At 40.4% G+C, this 23,927-nt stretch overlaps 1 protein-coding gene across 5 annotated transcripts in view; it reads left to right on the forward strand.

The window, feature by feature from the left end:
- Positions 1 to 17,877, forward strand: part of LOC143314681 (protein bicaudal D homolog 1-like) — a 59,011-nt gene extending 41,134 nt beyond the window's left edge. For 2 of the 5 annotated variants that reach the window (XM_076721738.1, XM_076721737.1), the window contains exons 11-13: positions 3,393 to 3,603; positions 13,377 to 13,460; positions 16,400 to 17,877. In XM_076721738.1, the coding sequence (XP_076577853.1) occupies positions 3,393 to 3,603; positions 13,377 to 13,430 (265 nt within the window). In that variant the 3' untranslated portion in view covers positions 13,431 to 13,460; positions 16,400 to 17,877. Of the gene's footprint in view, positions 1 to 3,392; positions 4,556 to 13,360; positions 13,461 to 16,399 lie in introns of those variants that run through there. The other 3 variants (XM_076721735.1, XM_076721736.1, XR_013075815.1) reach the window with 2 other exon arrangements.
- Positions 17,878 to 23,927: the final 6,050 nt, after the last annotated feature.

Below are 23,927 nucleotides of genomic sequence, written 5' to 3' on the forward strand. Positions count from 1 at the left end.
TAATAAGACTGAGAAAAGAAAAAAAAAATCATGCGGCTTAACGTGACGAGCAAAAATTAAAGTTTCACGAAGAGAAAAACTAGAAAAGTACGTTTTCTGAAGAACGAAATCAAGCTACTCAGCATTACTATGAGCAGCAACAAAAGACTGAGAAAACGACGGAACGGAAAAACAACTGAACAAGACTAAAGACAAAACAGAAGACAAAGACGACTTGAAAAGAACTGAGACTGAGACTAACAAAAGACGAAAACTGACTGAGCATCCGCTGCATGCTGCAGACGGTATATTTGCTCCAGGGCATGTCTAATCACCAATAGGCTGCCGTGCATGTGGGATGGCCTTCAGGAGAGCGATGTGATCTCACCTTATAGAGCGAGAATTAACTAATGATTCCTACGAGGGACTCATCTGCTTCTCACTATGGTCAATCACATATATTCTAAATGATCAATTTTCAAAGACATTTCAACATCGTTCACAACATGTGTCAGACACCTTGGATGAATAATGACAACATTTAACAATAATCATGATAACATTTTCTAATACTCATCCAAATATACATGATGACTAAGGGTATAACTAACTTAATATGACAAAGACATAAAGAAAGGCAGATTATATTTGCCGAAATGATTAGCACTATTATTGTTACTACTAATAATTGTCTCATGTCAAGCATATACAACCTAACCACTACGAACCTCTAGATGGCAGTATGATTCCATGGTAGAAACTCAGACAAACTTTTTAGGAGAATTAAAATCACAGTTTTGGCATTTTATAAGCTAGAAACACCGAAAAAAAATACTGCAAATACTGTAATCCTGTAAGAAGATCCAAAGTGAACTCAAACACATAGATTTCATTATCCTGGTGTGATGGGAAAAGGAGCACACAGTCATACAAAAACAGTTTGCTTCAGGAATGTCTAATTTACAATCTATCAGCATTATCTGATTTTGGAGGTTCTTCTGGGGCCTGGCACTTGTCCAACCAGATGGTTTTATTGTCTGTATCTGTTGTGGAGCTGTAAAGAAGAATTAGCATCTCTGTGGGAGACACTCTAGGTGAAAGGTAACCTTTGAAGTTGAACTGGTTGTATCTTCTGCTCCCCTGAAAGAATGTGGAAGAGGTGTTTCTAAGTCAGACATCATCTCTCTCTCATGACCATAACACTGCTTTAGCTTTGCACGTAACCATCTGGCATTTATGGCACGAGTATGCTTCACAAACAACAGAACTAGTTTGAATATGCTGTTTCTCTGTTTAAAATTTACTTTTAACTGACTGACTTGAACTCTGTAACATTCCTTAAAAAACATTTCTGCATATTTCTAGTAATAAACATCTGTAACATTCACTTAAAATACTACTCTTATAACAGTTTAACCATTGCAAGTAAACACTCAAAATGGCGGGTCTTGGTGCTGCCCGTTCACTATGCCATTACAAATACACTTTTCTCTCGTCACTACACATCTTAACATCATCTCTAAATAACACAAAACTACTTGTAATAACCTTACATTAGTTATCAAACAGAGCTTATCTTGGAAAAGCAAGTTTAAACATACCTGTGGATTAATGAGAGAGAGAACACAAGTTTGTGTCTTGCTCCAGCCGTTGTTCATTTAATTCTGAGCTGCACATGAGCAGAGCAGTTATACAACTCTGCCTAGTGCCTAGGGTATGCACACTGGTACAATATTGCCATCTACTGTCATTATTAAGTATCAACTTAATACCACAACTGTGTACATGCTAAATCAGTTCAAATATTTAACAAAAAAAATAGGGGGTGTCTGTTTCCACACGAAAATAAACATGTAGCCTTTTCAACCTACTACACCATCCATATGCTGTGTCATCAGAAAGTGAGTTTCTAAGGTGTTTAGGGCCTATTACTATAAGTTCAGTTTTGTCCGCGTTTAGCATCAGAAAATTGCAGGTCATCCAGGTCTTTATGTCCTGAAGACATGCTTGTAGTCTAGTTAACTGATTGGTTTATTTTGGCTTCATTGATAAATATAGGTGAGTATCATCTGCATAGCAATGAAAATTTATTGAGTGTTTCCTGATATTGTTCCCTAAAGGAAGCATATATAAGGTGAATAGAATTGGTCCAAGCACAGAACCCTGCGGAACTCCGTAGCCGACTTTAGTGAGCACAGGAAGAGTCATCTTTAACGTGTACAAACTGAGAGCAATCTGAAAAGTAAGATTTAAACCAGCTTAGTGCAGTTCCTTAATGCCAATGAAGTGTTCCAGTCTCTGCAATAGGATACCATGGTCAATGGTGTTGAATGCAGCACTAAGATCTAGTAAGACTAGTACAGAGACAAGTCCTTTGTCTGATGGAATTAGAAGGTCATTTGTAACTTTAACCAGTGTTGTCTCTGTGCTATGATACTTTCTAAATCGAAATCCACAAATAAACTCTTGTTGTGTAGAAAGTCACACAGCTGATTAGCAACTGCTTTCTCAAGAATTTTTAAGTGAAAAGGGAGGTTGGATATTGGTCTATAGTTGGCTAAAACCTCTGGATCAAGAGTAGGCTTTTTAAGTAGCTCCAGTCAGCTAATACGGCCACTAGCTGCATTAACTGAACTAATTAGCGAGTAGCAGGTTGTAGCTACAGCCAAAGATAGCTACAGCAAAGAGTATAGTGAGCAGTAGTTAAAGGTTACTCTGGTGATATGCTGTCCTCTATTTGTTAGGAGCAACCTTTGACAAGTGGCCAATTACTACACATTGTACCTTTAAATTTGTAATAACAAGGCATCTACTGTTATAATCAGGAAAACACAATTGTACAGTACTGCTGATATAATTTCTCAATGTATCAGTATGTGTACATTTTCCCTCAATCCCAAACAGCAACAAACTTTCAATCTTAAAGTTGAGGGTTGACATTTTGGGAAGAAAGCTTGTTTGCTTTTGTCGCAAAGAGTTTGGTGGGAAGACGACTCCACGGCTCTTGTGTATGCATGGTAAATAAAGCTATTGCCTGAAGCTGCCTAGTTTAGCTTAGCACGAAGACTAGGCTGGTTCTGTCTTAAAAATGTAGTAAAAAGTAACAAAATCCACCTACTGGCACCTCTAAAACTCCACTTGTTATATCTTGTCTGTTCAAAGACATAAAAAATTAAATGTTTAAAGAGGTCCTCAGGACATTACAGTCTGCGTTCAAGACACAGACATGAAAATAATATCAATCTTCTCATCCAACTATACAGCAAATAAGTCAATAATGTTAAATTACTTGACTTAAAATTGATAGCCTGTTTTTACCTTTCTTGTGGACATTTCCACATTTGTACTTGCTCCTTTTTAACTCTCTTTCATTTTGTTTCTCTGTCAAACTGCTGAAACCTTGCTCTCTTCAGGTGTGACGAGTATGTAACCCAGCTGGATGAGATGCAGAGGCAGTTGGCTGCAGCAGAGGATGAGAAGAAGACTCTGAACTCCCTCCTGCGGATGGCCATCCAGCAGAAACTGGCCCTCACCCAGCGCCTGGAAGATTTGGCCTTCGATCAAGAGCAGACCCATCGTACCCGTGGGGGCAGGCTGACCCGCAGAAAGACCAGCACCCCCAAAGTAAGTCCTCCAGCCTCTGCTTCGGCCTCCAGCCTAGCCCAAGGCTCCACTTCAACTTTGGCCCCAGTCAGTCTCCCCTCTTCAGGCCTTACTAGTCCTACGTCAGTTCTTCCCGATGATTCCACTGTGCCCCTTAGCACATCTGCGGTCAGTGCAGCTGCTGCAGCTCTGGCCTCAGCTCTGGCCTCACCTACGTCACACATACCCCCTCGCAGTCCATCATCACCAGTGGTCACCTCATTGGCTGGCCTTCCGGTGACAGAGAACCCCCCATCTCTGGAGGCCCCCTCCTCTCCGTCAGCACGTACCCCGCCCTCAACCCCTCTGAGGCTGTCTCACTCGCAGTGGACCCTGGGGGTGCGGACATTTGTGGTTGACTCCCAGAGTTTCAGTGTCAACCTATCCCCCTCTCTGCCCCGTAGCTCTGGCCCGTCCAGGCACTACAGCCCAGACTCTCATACCTCTCCTCCATCCACCACCACCACCAGGCCCACCCAGCCAGGATCTGCTCCTGCCTCTCCCTACCGGTCCCCAATTCTGGGGCTCAGGCGCTCCCTGTGGAGTCCCTCACCCCGAACTCGACCCTTGTCCAGCCTGACACGCTCTTCTGTCCTCCACACTCCTTCCTCATCGCCCCACTACTCCTCCCCCCACTCCCCTTCTTCCTCCCACAGCTATTCCCATGCCTACTACAGCTCCTCTCCTGCTTTTACCCCCTCTAATTCCTACCTCACCTCGGGTACCTCCACCTCGTACAACCATTCCAACCACTACATACCCCTCTACCCCAGATACTACAGCTCTTACCAGCCCCGGTACTGACGCTCTACTGTAAGTCCTTTACTGTAGCCTTTTTGAAGGCTTTTCCACCAGGCTCCTTATTGACGCTAAAACTGCAACTCTCATCATCCTTCTCTTTTTGTCACCTGAAAGAGTGTGGGCTCACAGAGAGGAGGACAGAGTGATTTCCTGTTTCCCAGTTCCTGTTTTCCTGTGCCTAAGCTTTGGCCAATGGGTTCTGAATGTTCAGTGACTTTGCTCAGGGATTTGACAAATGGAGCACAAGCGGTCCCACCTTCCTTTTATTCTGAGGCCGCTGATTGGTCCACAGAAGGACATTAATAGAGGCTTTTTAATGAGAGTTTTTAGCATTTAGGTTCTTCAGGTTGAGACCACATATGCATGAATTGATTAAAACACAGAGACATTCAGATATTGACTGGATACTTGGTGGACACTTTCATAGGTTCAAATGAGGGCCATGACACATTAAATATTGTCCTCTATATTCAATGTAAAATCCACTCTGTTTGAAATGTTAGTGAGTCTCATATACTGTATACACAAACACGGTACCACATGTCTTTTAGTGCAAGCATTCTCCTTTGTTGATGAGGCCCTTGGATGTTTTGGGGTTCAGTATGATTCAAACAAATTAGGATCTACAAAATGTTGTCCAAACATGTCTTAAGGCAAAAGTGTTTATAGCTGTTTTGGGTGGCCACCCCACAAAAGTGGGGTGAGATGTCTGGTGTAGAGAAGGGTGAGACATGATGATCTCACCTCAAAGGAATTCATGGCATTGCAATCTGTGATGGTAATAGTTGTGTGAAGAATTACAAAAAATGAGCTATGCACAGCTGGCTAATCGCTGCAGTCATGCCAAGCTGGCATGCTTGTTGGTTTGTCAGTTTTGAAAAGTTACAAAAAATGCTGGATGCAGCCCCCCAAATTCCAGTGTTGCTAGGGTTTGAGGTGAGGATTGTGAGAGGCTGCTTGGCCTTCCAACAACTTAGTTTGAAGCATACTGACTCCTTTAGTGTTTCAGCTTTGATTTCACACACATACTGATGAGACAGCTGTAGATGAGGATGGGGCACCTTAACTTCTTGTCCAGAGATGTTGCCTCCATCCGCTCAACCTTTAGCAATTTCTGTTTCTGTTAATCTCTAGCACCACCTAGTGCTTTGTTCTTATATAGCCATGTACACAGTTATGCATGTCCATGTTTGGATGCTCTTATACTACATTCTCCTTCCATATGAAAAATTGATTTGATAGAGGTGCAGAGTGGGAGGCTGTGGCAAGAGGAAAGGAGGTGGAGGGCACTCAAACATGGCATATGACTAGTGTGTCTCTGAATCTCAGTCTATTCATTGTACAAATACATAATATGACTTGGAGTTAGCTCTGCAATTTGTCTCAGCAGTCTGAAGTAGCTGTATATCAGCTTTCAGCCCATCCCCCCACACCCCACCCCACCATGAAATTAGGGAATTTACTCAGCAAACAGGTGATTCAAGAAAGTGTAACCACGTGATTTTGTATCTATATATCCACACACTGACAGGAAGAGGAAGTGATTCAAGACTATTCTGACTCACCATCATGGCTGACTTTAGACTTATAAACTCACAATGTAGCACCCTCTTCTGAGGTCATCAGCAGAGGTTTGTCTGATAACACAGAAGGGATATATCAAGTTACATGAAGGCTTGTTTGCGGCACTGCACGAAACTCAGGGAACGTGGTACACCTCATCCAACCTTGAATTAGTCAACAATCAAACTAGAATGAGTATAAGATAATGGTAACGTTTTGACTGAAAGTACAGATCTATCAAATTAGATTTGAAGCTCAGAATTAAATTCTTGTCAAGTTAAAGGAATTCTGAAATGTGAAGAAATGTACTTGTTTTACTTCGTACCCAGAGTCACATGAGAAGATTGATATGATAAGTACTAACTTTTGCACTGCATTTATGCAGCATCGGTAAAATGGGAAAATTAGAAAAACCTCCTGTTAATTGGGGGCCTTCCAAACCTTCTTAGTTAATTTTATTGTCTTCCATTTTTGTAGTGAAGACAGGTCCAAATAGTTGACAACCCTAAAATAAATTTGCTGAATTGGCTGAATAAGAGTTCAGATTGGATTTTATTTTTGTTACTGCCAGTGATGGCAGCAGCCATTTTGCCACTGGCTTGTTGACACTTTGAGTTCTTTCTGCCAATTGGGATATACAGTAGCTGTCAGAAATTCCTGATATCTTTGACTTGGAATTAGAAGGGTGTTGTGAATGGTTTGTTTACCCATCATATGTGGTTAGCTGACAAGCTAGTCACCAGTATATCCACCCCTCCGTATTGGACTCACAATTGATGCTGATCTTCTCATTTGACCTGAGTTGACAGCAATCTCATTTCTTAAAATGCTTTGGGATGGACTTTTAACTGTTATCTAACATCATATCTGAGATTCTACCAGTTCAGCACACATGATACCGTATTCCCTGTGTCTGTGTATGCCTTACAAAGCCTATTATACAGTATGTACACAGTGTAGCCTAAGAACAAATGCCTGTCTGAAAACAAAACTTTTTTTTAATGTGCTTACTTTATTTTTTATTTCTGCACCTGCACCTCAATCTAAAAATGCTGGTTTTGTTTGTACTTGTTTTTTTGGCTTGCACCCTACTGATTGCTTCCAGTGGGGTTGAGAATGACTCAGCAAAGTCAAAAACTACTTGTAACTGTTAGTAGATATTTCTTTGTCTGGGTGCTGTCCAGAATACAGACTTGGCTAATACTTGCCCATGTCCCCTTCAACTTTTCTCCAATGTCCACATTCCTTTTCTCCCCAATGACATCACTGGAACCTTTAATCACCACATTTTGTCTTTCTTTCTGTATCTATTACTTCAGACTATTACTGTTGTCTGTTGACTATTGACTTTTGTCTAACACTGTAAATGGCTGCACCCTTTTGACTACTCCACGCAGGTTTTTCAATATGCAACATGGGGCAAAAACTCATTTGACAGTATTTTTCTTTTCCAGATTTCTGCTTTGCTCCTTTTTTTTTACTGTAAATCATGGAAGCTATGTGTCTGCAGTCTGATTTTTAGGAGCAAATGGCATTTGATGAGGAGTCTTCTTCATATTTTGTGTATGCTACGGCTTGATCAGTGATTTCCAACCACTTTCCATTCCAATAAATTCCTGTAAAATTAGCCTAAAACACCTACCAAGGCAAACCCAAAGTAAATTGAAAGCTGTTCTTGAACCATCTGGAGTACATGCTTGATTTTGGTCTTTTCTGAAATGTCACATGCTTAAGTTTTATCCCCCGCAGTCAGAAACTGCTACTGACGTTGAGTAAGAGATGTAACTGTAGTATAAGGTTTTTATTTCTGCCTGAATATTTTTTTGCACATTGATGCCTGCAGATGATCTGGGCCTTATTAGCTGGAAAACACAATGGGACCACAGTATGAAGCCTTACCCTAGTCCAAGTTCAGTAAAAATTGCTATCAATATAGATGATACAGAAGATGGATATTTTACATATATTTTTACCAATTTCATAAGCTATATGAAGCGGCAGTCATCTTCATTTGCAATTAGCTAGTCTTTACATGAAAACAGATAATGAGGAACAGATCCTAATTGTTCAAGTGAGGTATCTGTTAAAAGGTAAAAGTGCAGCGTACATTTGAAACCAACATATCACCTTTGTTTACACACTTACTGAAGTTATAACAGAGACAACGTGGAAGTTCTGCACATCTACCAACAAATTTGACATGATAAAACAGCTTTTCATGGATTATCGTCTTGTTTTTGGCTAAATATTTTACTGGATAGGATCATCTGGACCTTTGCCAATGTAACAAGACTTTTTGTTGTGTGTTATCAATCAGTGGATTACTGTGAGACATTGGTGAGTTGCTGCAGTTTTATAATTGTATGTTGTTGGCATTGATTGTACCTGCTGTTGTGATTGTATCTTTAAATGGTTTGTATCAATTGAATTACAAAAATCTTAGCTTTCCAATCATGTATGGCATGAGCACAAACTTAAACATATTAGTTGTGTACATGAAGGTGATGGTCCATGGGCTATGATGCATTGTGGAATTAGAGAGAAAGTTTGGAAGAAAGTATGACCACAAAATGTTTTAGAGACACGAATGGCTCACCCCCACAGAGGCAGTCGTGGTTCCCGACACGGGGAGACTCACAATCTCCAGGTTTCTCGCTGATCTTAACTGCACTCACAGTCAGATGATCAATTTCTTTGAAGCCTCACTTTGATGTGTAATTTGAATCAGATAACCTAGTGAGCTGGAAATGTACACTTCCCTTATGTGATGACACAGGTAGTCTTTGTTTGCACAATTTAATCCAAATTGTGCACATTTTCTAAAAAATGCTCCATAGTTTCAGATTTGTGTGTTTTTTCTTCCTCTCAACTACTGATTTCTTTTTTACACTGTGTTTAAATTAACAAGCAGTTACTAGAAACTTGCTGGTCCTCATCTAGAACTGCCATACTACATGTAATGGTCTTCCAGAACTTTGGTATATCAGTTATTTAGCAGCTGATAAAATGTATGGGAAGAATGTTAAATATAACAACCCGTATGATGGTAGAAAATATTCTCAACTACCTCCAAGATGTGAGTTACCCTGAAAAAGAAATGTTTCCTCTATCCGAGTCATATTACAGCCCATATAAACCACGCAAACTGAAAGATGAGACTAGAGTTATTATTTGCTCAGCAGCAGTGTGCTCAGTGCTATTTCACTGAAGAAAATGGTTGCCCTCTAGTGTAAATAATGTACAGTAGAGGTGGGAATCACCTCACAACAACTATTTTGATTAATAATTAATAAATATAATTAATGTAAAAATTAAAAAAGAAAAAAAAGAAAAAAAAAAGAAATAGCTAAGCTGTACAAGGCACTTTCAAACACCTGGCAAGTCAAATACAGACAAGGCCACTGCAATAAAAAACGGACATTGGGGATGGAGTCCTGCACTGACAATAAAAGGGAAATGTAACTAATATAGAGCATATTTGATCAGATTTTGTTCAAGGCCAGGATTCACTGTAGACTGTCGCAAATGACGTGAATTATACCAAAAACTCTATATCGTATTGTTACACTCCAATGTCTCTGACCTCATTTCAGCCAATTGGTGTTAGAAAAATCGACCGTCAGTTTTGACTGACAAACGCACAATTACAGGTTCATTTAAAAATAGTTGTCTCAAGCTTTATCAGGGGTGTTAACTTTATCAAGCGTTACCTTTACAATAGCTTTACCAGGGGCATTAGCTTTATCAAGCATTAGCTTTAAAATCACTTTATCAGGGGTCTGGCAACATTGATTGACCACAAAATGGAGAGAAAACAGATGGAGGATATTTCTGTCCATTACATTTTAGAACCTGTAATCATGCGTTTTTCTGCTTCTGCCATTCAAATGCTTACCTCAGAGGCAAAGGAGACAGCATCAGTCCTGTAATTCATCATGTGATCTACGCAAAGCACAGCATTGACTGGCTTACTGCCCCACTGTCTTAGTTCAGTGCCTCTTTAACACACATACACACACACACACACACACACACACACACACACACACACACACACACACACACACACTGAATGCAACTTTTCCACATCCACTTCTGGTGTAATTGGCAGGGGAATCTGTTGCTGCTGCTGCATTTTAATACAAATATTGACATTTGGCATCATGATAATGTATTGCAAGAGGAAGTTAAACAGTATATTCCTGCATCAATATTTTGTCCTGTCTCTACTATATAGTATCATGTATGTCAGTAAATCATGTTTTTTTTTATGCGTTTGCACATAGTTTTTTTTTTTTTCCCTGCTGTACAGGTCATTAAGAATGCCATGTGGTGAGTTTATATTTTTAATATACAACAGCATTCATTTCCTGTCAGTTGCGTTGTGGCTGAGTAATGATGCAAATAACTCCAAGTTGATGTAAAAAAAAAAAAAAAAAAAAAAAAAAAAAAAAAAAAGAATGGCTCAAAAATTGTGAGATTTTGAGATTTGTCAGGAGAAATGGTGATGAGCTTTAATACCTTGAGTCATGTTCTGTTAATGGTCCAAAACCATCACTGCTTTCTAAGGAAAAGAAAAAGAAAAAAAAAAAAAAAAAATCTGATGCATATGAAGTTTGAGATGGTTCTCGATCTGGTTGGAATGCTTTTGGTAAATCTTAGTCTCTGCTGTCATTGTCTCTGCTTGTCAGCAACACTGCAGGATTATCACTGACTAGTGGCTATACTATGGTATATTTATCTGCATGTGAAACTCAGATTGACATCCAAGATTTTATTTGTTCAGGAAAAGTTGAGGTGATTCAAAAGTGAACTTAAATAGAAGGAATAGGAACATATTGTGTGAGTGTATTATGTATTTTGGCTAAGGTAAAAGATGGAAACCAGTGTGATCTCCTCTCTGTGATACCCTTGCTCTGTCCAGACAGATATATACAACTCACACACATTTCCATGTTCTCTGCCAACATATCAACTTATCCTAAATTTTGATTAGGAGACAATTTTACCAATGAAGAGAAACCTGAGGTCTGTCAAATGTTGTTTTCTGCCCCATGGTACACCTACGGGAAGACTAGATGTGCAGTTTCATGTGCTTAATGGTGTTCTGGTGTTGGCAGCCATCCCTGGGGTGAATGATATGGCAAATACATGTAATCAAGTAGGTTTGGAAATATTAGAGTTAAAGGTATTTGTTCAGTTTGATATTGAAGTACTATCCCTAGTATTCATTTTATCCACCATTCACAGCTTTTGTGATTGCTTTCCCAAAAATGTTCCATTTTTGCTTTTGAAGCAAACAGCCCATTGGGTGTTCTTGAAGACCTGACTTTGTCATGGTCAAATGAAAGGAGTTTTCCCATACAGACATTCCATGAAATCAAAACAACTGGTTGTGTCAGAAATAATTTTATTATTGGGTTTGACTTTAATGGATCAAATCAAAACTCAACTTTTTCAGAACGAAAGAAAGTGGTCAAAGTCAATGCTATAAGTTCAGGTCTAACTAAAACATATAGCAAATTCCTCTTCCTTATTTTGTGACTGTGGCAGTTGAATATCTTGGAAGAGCTTTAGACTCACTAACTTGATAACCAACAAAGCTTTGTCAAGATTGTAGAAGCCATAGAAGGAACCAGATACCTTATCTATTTGGGTCTTCTCACAGTTGGTCTGTAAATGAAAGAAACTGAAGCTGTCATTGCTCAAAAAGTGCCACATATTGCTGAATCCTGTAAATACAATGGAGTGAAAAGAAAGGAAGAAAATGAGCTAAAATAACTTGGAAAGCAAAATTCATCACACTGAACAAAGTACAAGTAAATGCCAAGATTGGTCACACCATTGGCAGTTGTTCTCTTCAGCAGGAGTAATACTGCAACAGTATAGAGTGTCAAAGTGAGAATGCAAATCCTGGCTTCTGTTGCGTATGCAAGGAAACATCTGTCAAAATCACACATAACACAAATGGCAAAAAATTCATCCCTATTAACTATACTGTTAAATATACAACTATACAGTATGTCGACAGCAGTGTCTCAACAAGGATTAGAACTTTTCTATTATTTAACAAACATCATCACAATCCTAAAACCTTTGTAGATTGACCTGAGGCCAGTCAACTGGCTGTGTCAGTTCACATGAGGCTGTAACAATAGGAAGTAAAAGAAGGGGGTAATTGTAAAAGTAGTAGTAAGTAGAAGTAAAAAATGGAAAGATGGCAAAAGGAGAGAGTTGGGTTGGTATCGTGGATAAGGGAAAACCTAACAGGATGGCATATAGTTTGCAAAAGATTGCATTGTGTTACAATGTGAAACAATTAGATGACTACAGGACTTAAGCTCTTTTGCTAACTGACAGCATTGGTGAGCAACAGGAACAGCATTCCCACAGGGTTAGCATAACACCAACTGTAAATTATCACAATTCAAAGACGGTCTCCACTTTAGCTTTGATTGGAACAAATTGCCCTGTTTGGACTGGAATTGTGAGATACATCCATGATGACATGACCGTTGGATCATAATGGACCAATGGTAAGGAGCCCCACCTACCTCTGGAAAGTAAATGAATTTGGGTTTTTCTGTAGGGCTAACATTGCATGTACTGTAATTTTCTTCCTTTTTTTCCTTGCATCATTCTTGGTCTTCAGCCTAATCTTGCTTTGCCAGACAAAATGGCTTTGTGGCTATACCTACTGGATTTAAAAGTAAAAAAAATTAATGAAATGTCTGTCAAGCTAAAACTCCAATCTTTTCTAAAATTGTCTCCTTACAATCCTGACCATATCACACAACACTATAGAATCATGGTTTGTTGTACTGTGATCAAACCTTTCTCGCTGGGAGTTCTGTCCTAGCATACTGTAAGCAGCACCTTTGAGCTAATGCCCTGCTGTGCAAGCATCCAGACTGTTAAATGCCATACCACTAAATGTGTCTGATGCCTGTTTGCTGTCTTACCACTTGCACGTGTACATACCAAGTATTTTAAAGCTTTAACTGTACAGTGTTATGTTAATATATACGCTAAATATCCATGAATTTCTACCTTGTGTGTCATATTTTGTGAATGGGTGGTTGATCATTATTCTCTTCCATTATTCCACACTAGGAATGTTTATTTCCATAATATCTCTTATGTAGACATAAGTTTAAGTTTGTACAGTATACTTAGCAATATAGCCCTTCAACACAACAAAACTCAAAAAAGAGGACGAACTTTCCATCACAATAAAAAATCCAACTCAACCTTAACCTTACTGATGTGTAGGTAAGTGTTGAGTGCTTGCTTTCTTTCTTTTGGAGAAGCCTATATTGTCTTTCATGTTTAAATCTGAAATATTTGCAGTGCATATCTGTGCTGTGTCTAACAGTGTCAGTCTCTTGCAGATCGTCAGTAGCCTTTTGCCACAGTGCCGTTCCTCGTACCCTCCCCACAGCTGAGAGTTTGAGCCTCCTCAGCTCCTTTCATGGGTAAAAGCAACATCACAATCACACTACCAGTAGACTCTAGGGACACATTTTCAATGCCTTCTTCACATCTCCCATCTTGTGCCACAAGTTGTCCCATTTTTCTCTGATTGTAGAACACATTCACTCAGATTTGAAAAACACTGTCTTGTGAGTCTGAGGACCAGTTGAATGCTGCTTTAAAATACAAAAATCCAAATCTCATAATTATTGCAAGGACGATTAGCTTTTTTAATGAAAAATGGAATAATGAGGAAGGAATTCTATTATATATGGTATCATTTCATATTATATTACTGTGATATTAGACAACAGCTTGCTGCCATATACTGCCTGTCTGTCAGTTGGTTGGTCACTCTACCACTTTAGACAGAAATGCCTTAACAGCTATGGGATGGTTTGCCATGAAATTTTGTGGAGACATTCATTTTCCCCAGAGGATGCGTCCCACTGACCATGGCGATCCCTTGACTTTTCCCATAGCACCACCATGACATTTACAGTGGTTGTTTTGATTGAATGCCTCAACAACTATTGAATCTATTGCTGTGAAATTTGGTACAGACACTGAAGTTCCTCTCAGGAAGAACTGAAATACCATTGATGATCCTCAAACATTTAATCTAGTGCCATCAGTAGAGGAAAATTTCAATTAGTCTAGTACTTTGGTTTATCACCAGAGACATGTACAGCTGGGAAAATAAGTATTAAACGCGTCAACATTTTTGTCAGTAAACATATTTCTAAAGGGGCTATTGAAATGAATTTTTCACCAGATGTCAGTAACAACCCAAGTAATCCAAAAACACAAAGAATTCAAAACAAAAAAAGTCCATAAATTAAGTAATGTGAAATAAAGTGGAATGACACAGGCAAAAAGTATTGAACACACTATCCATCCATCCATCTATTTCCACCCGCTTATCCGGGGCCGGGTCGCGGGGGCAGCAGTCTAAGCAGGGATGCCCAAACTTCCCTCTCCCCGGCCACTTCCTCCAGCTCATCCGGGGGGACCCCGAGGCGTTCCCAGGCCAGCCGAGCGACAGAGTCACTCCAGCATGTCCTGGGTCTTCCCCGGGGCAAGCCCTTATGAACACACTACATGAAAATGATTTAATACTTGGTAGGAAAGCCTACGTTGGTAATGACAGCTTCAAGATGCCTCCTGTATGAAGAAACTAGTCACATGCATTGTTCAGGTGTTATTTTGGCCCATTCTTCCACACAAACTCTTGTCAAATCTTGAAGATTCCGTTGGCCTCTTCTATGAACTCTGATCTTCAGTTTGTTCCATAGATTTTCAATCGGATTTAAGTCAGGTGAATGACTGGGCCACTCTAGCAGCTTCATTTTCTTTCTCTGAAACCAACTGAGAGTTTCCTTGGCTGTTTGTTTGGGATCATTGTCTTTCTGAAATGTCCACTTTCGCTTCAGCTTCAGCATCCTGGTGGATGGTAGCAGATTATTATCAAGAATGTCTCCATACATTTCTCTATTCTTCCTGCAATTATATGAAGTCTGCCAGCACCATGTACTGATACAACAACCTCACACCATGATGTTCCCATCTCCAAACTTCACTGTTGGTATGGTGTTTTTGGGTTGATTTGTAGTGTCATTTCTCTTCCAAACATGGTGTGTGCTGTGACCTCCAAAATGTTCAATTTTGGTCTCATCTGACCGCACTATATTCTCCTAGTATTTCATCAGCTTGTCCAAATGTTGTGCAGCAAACTTCAAACAAGCTTCAACATGTTTTTTCTTCAGTAGTGGAGTCTTGCATGGTGAGCTTGCATAGAGGCCATGGCAGTTGACTGCATTACTTATTGTGTTCTTTGAAACAAGTATACCTGTTGATTCCAGGTTTTTCTGAAGCTCTCCACGAGTGGTCCTTGGCTCTTTGACAACTCTTCGGATTATTCTTTTGACTCGTCTTGCGAGAAGCACCTGGTCGTGGCTGGTTTAAGGTGAAATAATGTTCTTTCCAATTCTGGGTACTTGGCCCCAACAGTGCTCACTGGAACGTTCAGAAGTTTAGAAATTCATCTGTAACCAATGGCATCACTACATTTTGCAACAATGAGGTTGCAAAGATCTTGTGAGAGCTCTGTGCTTTTACCCATCATGAGATGCTTCTTGTGTGACACCTTGGTAATGAGAAACCTTTTTACAGGTCCTCAATGATGACTAAAACAGCTGATATTCATTTGCAGTGATAGGGGGCAGGATTGCATTCTAAATACTGACAGATTTCAGCTGGTTTCTTGGCTTTCCATGCCTTTTTGCACCTCCGCTTCTTCATGTGTTCAATACTTCTTGCCTGTGTCATTACACTTTATTTCACATTAGTTAATTTATGGACTTATTTGTTTTGATTTGTTTGTATTTGTGGATTATTAGAAATATATTTACTGCCAAAAATGTTGATGCGTTCAATACTTATTTTCCCTGCTGTAAATTCCCAACAGTAAATGTAGGCATGCTGATGCGCTAAACAAAGATGTTGAGCATGGTAAACATACCTTCTTATCATTAACGTCTTACAATTGTTAGCGTGTTAGCATGCTGATGTTAGCACATAGCTTAAAGCTCAGCTGTGACTAAGTACAGCCTGACAGAGCTGTTAGCATGACTCTTAGTGTTGCTCACCTGTTATTCTGAATGAGGCCATCCTCAATGTCTGTTAAAAATATGCACGCTAATGATTAAGCAAACATGGGTTACAAGTGGGTGTAACTTTAGATACTATGCACACATGAACATTGTACCCATGGTATATAGCTGTGTTGAAAGAGTTTGTGGGCCTCTAAGGTAATTACTTCAAAGGAACATGATGTCTGCTTATAATTGTACATATGGTTTATACAACACCAATGGACACATGTTTCACTCTGTAGCTCAACCATGATCTCTGCTCCTTCCTCCCTTGTTCTCAACAACAGTGTGTCAACCCTCTTGGATCGCTCAACAGCCCACCATGAGTGCCTCCTGTCTGGGTTCCTCAGTGCCCTCTGGGTCCTCCATCTCTGTGGAACACAACTCCTGCCCTCTGGCATTGTTGACCCAGAAGACTCACCGAACACTTTGTCCACAGGATCTCAAACACTGGAAAACAGGCCCACAATGCCTCCACAGGGAGTGCCTGGCTCACACATATTGCTTTGAAGAAGCAAAAATTCTACTGTGACACTTGCTACTGCCAGCAGAGCCATATGACCCTAGTAACACAACCATTGCCAGAACTGCAGTACCTATTCATCCATTCAAATTGGATGTTTTGAATCATCAAAATCTAATTAATCAAATCCTCTTTTTGTGTCATCCACAGTGGCTATTGTGTGTGTACGCATAAACACTTGATTGAAGAGTCAGAATATGTGTATTTCAGCATATCACAACAACAGTATAGCACCATACAAGTATGTTCATAAAGCATGTGCAGCTGTATAGATTTTAGCTTTTGGGGTTTGAAACATTACTGTTTCTTTTTCATCCTTGTGTAAATCATTGCACTGCATTTTTCATATTTTTCTGCTCTACATGCATTATTCCTACGCATAAAATCCTCTTCATTAAAAACTAAGACAAACCCAATATAGGATAAGCACAAACTGAAGCAATGCATTCCAATAACAAGTTATGTGTGACTGTTAGGCTCATATCAAAAGCTACAAAAAGCTGACAATAGGCCTACATCAATATACAATATATCCCCTTTGTTTAGTTGGCAGTGCTTGGAGGTAACTTCAGACAGCATGAAAACAGTCAGGCTCCGCTGTGCTCTTTCACAGGGAAATAGGACTTTGTTATCAGTCCACAAATGCTGAGTAACTTGCAGCACTCACTCAACTGCCAAAAGCTTAAGTCAACAGGATCCAACTGTATATTCAATTCAATTCAATTTTATTTGTATAGCGCCAAATCACAACAAAAGTTGTCTCAGGACACTTTCCTGGTACAGGCCGAGCTCTTTTATATATGAGCTGGAATCTGGGGACGAAAAATAAGGTATATAATTTGAAAACGACGAGTGATTGTATCATTAAATAAAGCTGGCATAATGATAATGATGAGTGGATTTCTGACTAGAACAGACATAAAAATCAGGTTTACTTACTTCATGACTTTACCACCCTGTGCAATACTTAAATATGAACATGTCACATCTTGCAAGTTTACCTGTGTTAGGTGTACCACTTTGTCTCTGTGGCTACAGATGAGGCCTGAATACTGCAACCCTTCAGTCACAAAGAAATTGTTATTTCTGTGATTTCATAAGACTGTGCTGTCGCATCAGAATGTTACTGTTCTTTACTTGATGAGCATTATTGTAAGCAATATTGTTGCAGTAAGTTTGTTTCAGACATCTGCTCCCTAAAAACTTCCCTTTCAAATCAGAAATAAACTGTTTCTCGAGTTTCTTTTTTCTTTTTCACCTGTTTTATCCATAGATTTAAAATTAAAAAAACATCAGTGTTGGTGTGTTAAATACAGCGCATTCGGAAAGTATTCACACCCCTTCACTTTCCCCACATTTTGTGTGTAACAGCCTTTTTCCAAAATGGATTACATTCCTGTATCAGGATCAATCATTGAACACACAATACCCCACAATGACAAAGTGAAAAAGGTTTTTAGAAATTTTTGCAAATTTATTAAAAATAAAAAGCTAAAATATTGCATGTACAGTATTCACACGCTTTACTCAGTACTTTGTTAAGGCACCCTTGGCAGTGATTACAGCCTCAAGTCTTCTTGGGTATGATGCTGCAAGCTTGGCACACCTGTATTTCGAGTATTTCTCCCATTCTTCTCTGTAGATCCTATCAAGCTCTGCCAGGTTAAATGGGGAGTATTACTGCAAAGCTGTTTTCAGGTCTTTCCAGAGATGTTCAGTTGGGTTCAAGCCTGGGCTCTGGCTGGGCCACTCAAGGACATTCACAGAGTTGCCCTGAAGCCACTCCTTCGTTGTCTTGGCTGTGTGCTTAGGGTCATTGTCCTGTTGGAAGGTAAACCTTTGACCCAGCCTGAGGTCCTGAGCACTCTGGAGCAGGTTTTCATCAAGGATCTCTTTGTACTTTGCTCCATTCATCTTTCCCTCGATCCTGACTAGTCTCCCAGTTCCTTCTGCTGAAAAACATCCCCACAGCATGATGTTGCCACCGCCATGCTTCACTGTAGGGATGGTATTAGCCAGGTGATGAGAGGTACCTGGTTTCCTCCAGGCATGATGCTTGGCATTCAGGCCAAAGAGTTCAATCTTGGTTTCTTCAGACCAGTGAATCTTTTTTCTCATGGTCTGAGAGTCCTTTAGGTGCCTTTTGGCAAACTCCTAGCGGGCTGTCATGTGCCTTTTACTGAGCAGAGGCTTCAGTCTGGCCACTCTACCATGAAGGCCTGATTGGTGCAGTGCTGCAGAGATGGTTGCCTGCCCCCAAGCGGGCTGTCATGTGCCTTTTACTAAGTAGAGGCTTCAGTCTGGCCACTCTACCATGAAGGCCTGATTGGTGCAGTGCTGCAGAGATGGTTGTGCTTCTGGTAGGTTCTCCCATCTCCACAGATGAATGCTGGAGCTCTGTCCGAGTGACCATCAGGTTCTTGGTCACCTTCCTGACCAAGGCCCTTCTTTGCCAGTTGCTCAGTTATGGGCGGCCAGCTCTAAGAAGAGTCCTGGTGGTTCCAAACTTATTCCATTTACAAGTGATGGAGATCACTGTGCTCTTCGGGACCTTCAATGCTGCAGAATTTTTTTTTGTACCCTTCCCCAGATCTGCGCCTCGATACAATCCTTTCTCGGAGGTCTACAGACAATTCCTTTGAGTACAGTAGGACCTCATATAGACAGGTTTATGCCTTTCCAAATCATGTCCAATCAATTGAATTTACTGCAGGTGGACTCCAATCAAGTTGCAGAAACATCGCAAGAATGACCAGTGGAAACAGGATGCGCCTGAGCTCAATTTTTATTTCTAATAAATTTGCAAAAAATTCTAAAAAAAAAAAAAACCTTTTCAATTTGTCATTATGGAGTATTGTGTGTAGATTGAAGAGGCAAAAAAGGAATTTAATCCATTTTGGAAAAATGCTGTAGCATAACAAAATATTGGGAAAGTGAAGGGGTGTGAATACTTTCCAAATGCACTGTATATAGACTGGTTACAGTCCAGTCTATCTGGGTATAGAGGGGAGGGGTGGGAGAGAGAACAGACTATCAGACTGCATGATTTTTTTTGTTTTTGATGATGGTCACCATGTCATATCCAACAATCTCAGTGCCGTAAACTCTCACTGTGTCTTGATCATGTAACTGGCAAGACAACATGTATGACCCTGACCAATCAAGGCACGTCTTCCTTCATGATCACGCATGAATTCTGTCATCAGTGAGGTGGGTGTAGCAACTGCCAATCAAACTGACAGACGTGCTGTGTGTGATGATGGCTTGTGTAGCAACTTGAGCATCCCTCCTCATCCTCCTCTTCGCCATGGTTACCTGACAGCGCTCTGGAGTGAGCAGCTGATTGGTATGGGAGCTGTTCAGAAACACGTTGTGGGAGATGTCACACTATGTGTGTCAAGACAAAAAAATTCTGGCATGACAGGTCATTTAGCATATCACATCACATGGCTCTAGACATATAGATTTGTGCAATCTGATCCCGGGTGGGTGTTGTAGATGTTCAGCAGGGCGGGGAGTGAGGCACCAATGATTTTTCCAGTGGTATTCACTATGCACTGCAGAGTCTTGCGGTTGTAGGCAGTGCCAATGGTGCCTCAGTAGAAAGAGCACATGATGGGTGCAGTCGCTGTTGCTGGCTTTAATTTGCAGAGGAAGTAAAGGCACTGCTGGACTTTTTTGGCCTGTGATTTAGTATTTATTGTGCAGGAGAGGTCCTCTGTGATGTGCACACCCAGACATTTGGTGCCGCTCACAACAGAACCATTTATAGTCAGTGAATGTGTTGAGTTAGTCAACAATTTGGCAGCATATGTTGCTTCAAAACCTCTATGTATTGTTCAGCATTAATGGGGCCTTCACATGTGCAGGTTACACATGCCATGTGTACTAATGCAACTCCATACCATCACAGATGCTGCTTTTTGAACTGTGCACTGATAATAAGATGGATGGTCCCTCTTTTCTTAAGCCAGGAGGAAATGTTGTCCATGATTTTCAAATAGAATTTCAAATTTTAACTTGTCAGACCAAAGGACAGTTTTCTCCTTTCTCCTGAGCTCAGGACCAGAGAAGGTGACATCGTTTCTGGATCTGGTTTATGATGTCCTCTTTGCATGCCTAAAACCAAAGTCTCACGTCATGCTGTAGCATGACTGAGTATTGAACCTGTGAATGATTTCTTAATCCTGTGGCAAAAGGTTTGAGCTAACATCAACCATCTTAACTTTCCCTCTTGTCCTGGGATCGGTGCCTGAACCAGTTCAGTAAAATGGTGTTCATTTAATGCATAAAGGAGAGGAGGGTCAGATTATCAATGTAATCAAAGAAAAAGCAGACTTTTTTGGTGTATACATACCAGTGCAATGTGAAGTAACACCCCACTTGTAATATTTTGCAAGCACGGTGATAGTGAAAATTAAAGTGCAAATGTAGATTACTGATCTGAGCAACTAATTCATATGTCAAACTCAAGGCCCGCGGGCCAAATCCTGCCCGCAATGGAATTATCTTCGGCCCGAATGATAATATCTAATAATTATTAGAGCTGGCCCGCCAGTATATTGCACTCACCACACGTACTACAAGTCCCACAATGCACTGCCAGTGTGTTTGCACACCAATCTAAGGCCCATGAATGAGCAAGTCCCTGCCTCACTCAGTCATCAGCAGCCTGATGGAGCCAGTTACCTGTGGTCAACTTTCAGCTAGCCTCTCCCCAAAAAATGTTCACTGATATGAAGGGCAAAGCTGTTTGTCTCCTGTGCGGAGACAGTGTGGCTGTAATGAAATAATATAATGTAAGAAGATACTATGAAACGAAACACCAGGACAGGTAAATGACTGTGGAAAAGCTGCATAAAGAGCCATAAGAAATGAATGCAACTGATTTTTCTTCTATTTAATGTTGCTAGATCTTATAAGATGTGTTAGCTCCAGGTTCAAGTATCTGGCTTAGACTAGTGTGCATCAGAGAGCAGCAAACTCGGGTTTAATATATGTTGACTTCTTGCTCTCTTTGGACATGTTTGGTTTTTCTTTAAAGGAAATAATTTTTTGGCTGTTGTTGGCCTGTGGGAAAATGTCTTCATTTGAAATTACTATGGAAAGCTGCAGATAAAACCATAAGAAATGAATGCAACTGATTGTTAATTTATTTAATGATTAATGTTGTTTCATAGGCAATGGTTTACTATTTCTATATTATTTTCACACTTTTTTAAAATTTACTACTAGATTACTATTTAGGTATACATAATATGTAATGGCTCATAATAGCAGCATACTGCAGTGTACTTCAAAGAAGCCAATATGTATAGGAAAAATATTTTAATTGGCTACTATCAAAAGAATAAGCACAACGGCAATCCAAATCCACCCTCCTGTCTCAAAGCCTGTGCTAATCAGCTGGCCCATATCTTCACACATATCTTCAACACATCACTCAGCTGTGAGAAGTCCCCTTCTGCTTCAAATGCTCCACAAACCTCCCAGTCCTCAATACAGGACAACCTTCACCAGTGGATCATAACCTTTCCTGACAGTCAGGAGGTAGCAGATGAGGCTGGGGAAAGAGTGAATGGCAAGGGAAAAGAGACACAGATGGGCAGGTGGGAGTGGAAGGTCAGATGACTTGGACTGGAGGGAAGTAGAAGGGAGTGGCTTCAGGTTTGTCAGATCCACCATCCTGACAGACTGCCAGCTGCTGATCCAGTTCTACACTGCAATCATCCAGTCTGGTCTCTGCACATCCAACACTGGTGGATCTTACACCAAACTGGACAGGAATAGACTACAATGGACAGTCAGGATTGCAGAGAAAATCAATCATCCCACTCTGACTTCTGCATCAGGAGTCGGGAAACATCACTGTAGACACACCCTGGACACAACCTGTTCTAATTTCTCCCCTCGGGCAGGTGTGAGCACTGTATGAAAAAAAAACAAAAAAAACAAAAAACCACAGTTACTTTCCACAGTACAAACTTCTGCTTTCTACTCGCTCCTTGCTTGATTGTCAAAGTTGCCATGTGCTTTTTGCTTTTGAGCTCCCTGAACCAGAACCAGAACCCTACTCTGCCCCTTTACCTGTGACTGCACCTGGCTGCCTGTCTGCCTATTCTTGTCTACCTACCTTCCTGGCTTCGACAGCAAATCACTGAACTCTACTGCTCTGCCTCCATTGTCTATGTTTGGGTCCAATCCTGCATTTCCTGAGTTGTGACAGTACCAACACAATATAAATTCTATATGCTAGAGTTTAAATAAAGACTATTTTTGGAAAACTTGCATATCGTCTATGTCAGCTGTCAAACCTAAGCAGGCTGTATACACCGTATATTGAAATGTATTCATGCATACAATAAATGTCATAAAATGTCAAAGCAATCTCTCAGATACTAATACAAGCATAGTCTGATGAATGTCTGTAATCTCTGTCAGCTGAGTGTGTGGAAGCTGATTTTATTTGTTCTAACTTTACCAATTGTAAAAACCCATATGGGATTAAAATTACACTGTCTCAGTTATTACAAATCAGTGAATTAGGAGGAAGTGGTGATCCTAGACTCCTATGGGATGTGATGTAGGAGGAGTAGTTTGTCTGTGGTAATAAACTGTGGGCATGTTGCTGTTAGCTGTGCTGTCCATGAGGGAAGGCCTGCAGGCGGTGATTGATTGCCTCAATTGATCCGATTCAGACAATATCCATTATGGTTCTATGTGAGGAGACTGTGCTTGTCCCTCTGGGAGACAGCACCCAGCGTAATGCTGCTGTTGCCCTACCTACCTCTATCAAGACCATCTCTAAACATTCACCAAGTAAGAGGCAGGGAGGGTGGTGGTGACGCCCGGTGGGGCTGAAACCTCAGCTGCAGTGCTGCTGGTTGTCTTCAGCTTTTCTTCAGTAATTCTTTCTTTCTCTACAGGAAACTCTAGAAACAGAGTCTAAATTTAATTTTGCTTTAACACGTTTTGTTGCCCCAATGTCCCCCTTTCCTCAAACTGATTGTATTGCCATAGTCTTACCAGACTAGGAAGCACACTGCTTCACTAAATAAACTGACATGTTTTTTCATAATTATTACCTCTGTGTCTTGTAGTTATGATCTAGAACCTCATATGGACTCTGAATCTCACACTAGTTTCAAGATATGCCACAATGCTTCAAGAATAATTCTGTATTATAACTTAGGTCTTTCACAAAATAACCATAATGTAACTTGTAAACAGTTTGACAAAAAAGCACCAGGTCAACTAAGTATGTAACATAATCTCCATGACAACTGTATCAT

This window comes from Chaetodon auriga, chromosome 22 (assembly GCF_051107435.1).
Source record: "Chaetodon auriga isolate fChaAug3 chromosome 22, fChaAug3.hap1, whole genome shotgun sequence".
Classification (NCBI taxonomy): Eukaryota; Metazoa; Chordata; class Actinopteri; order Chaetodontiformes; family Chaetodontidae; genus Chaetodon; species Chaetodon auriga.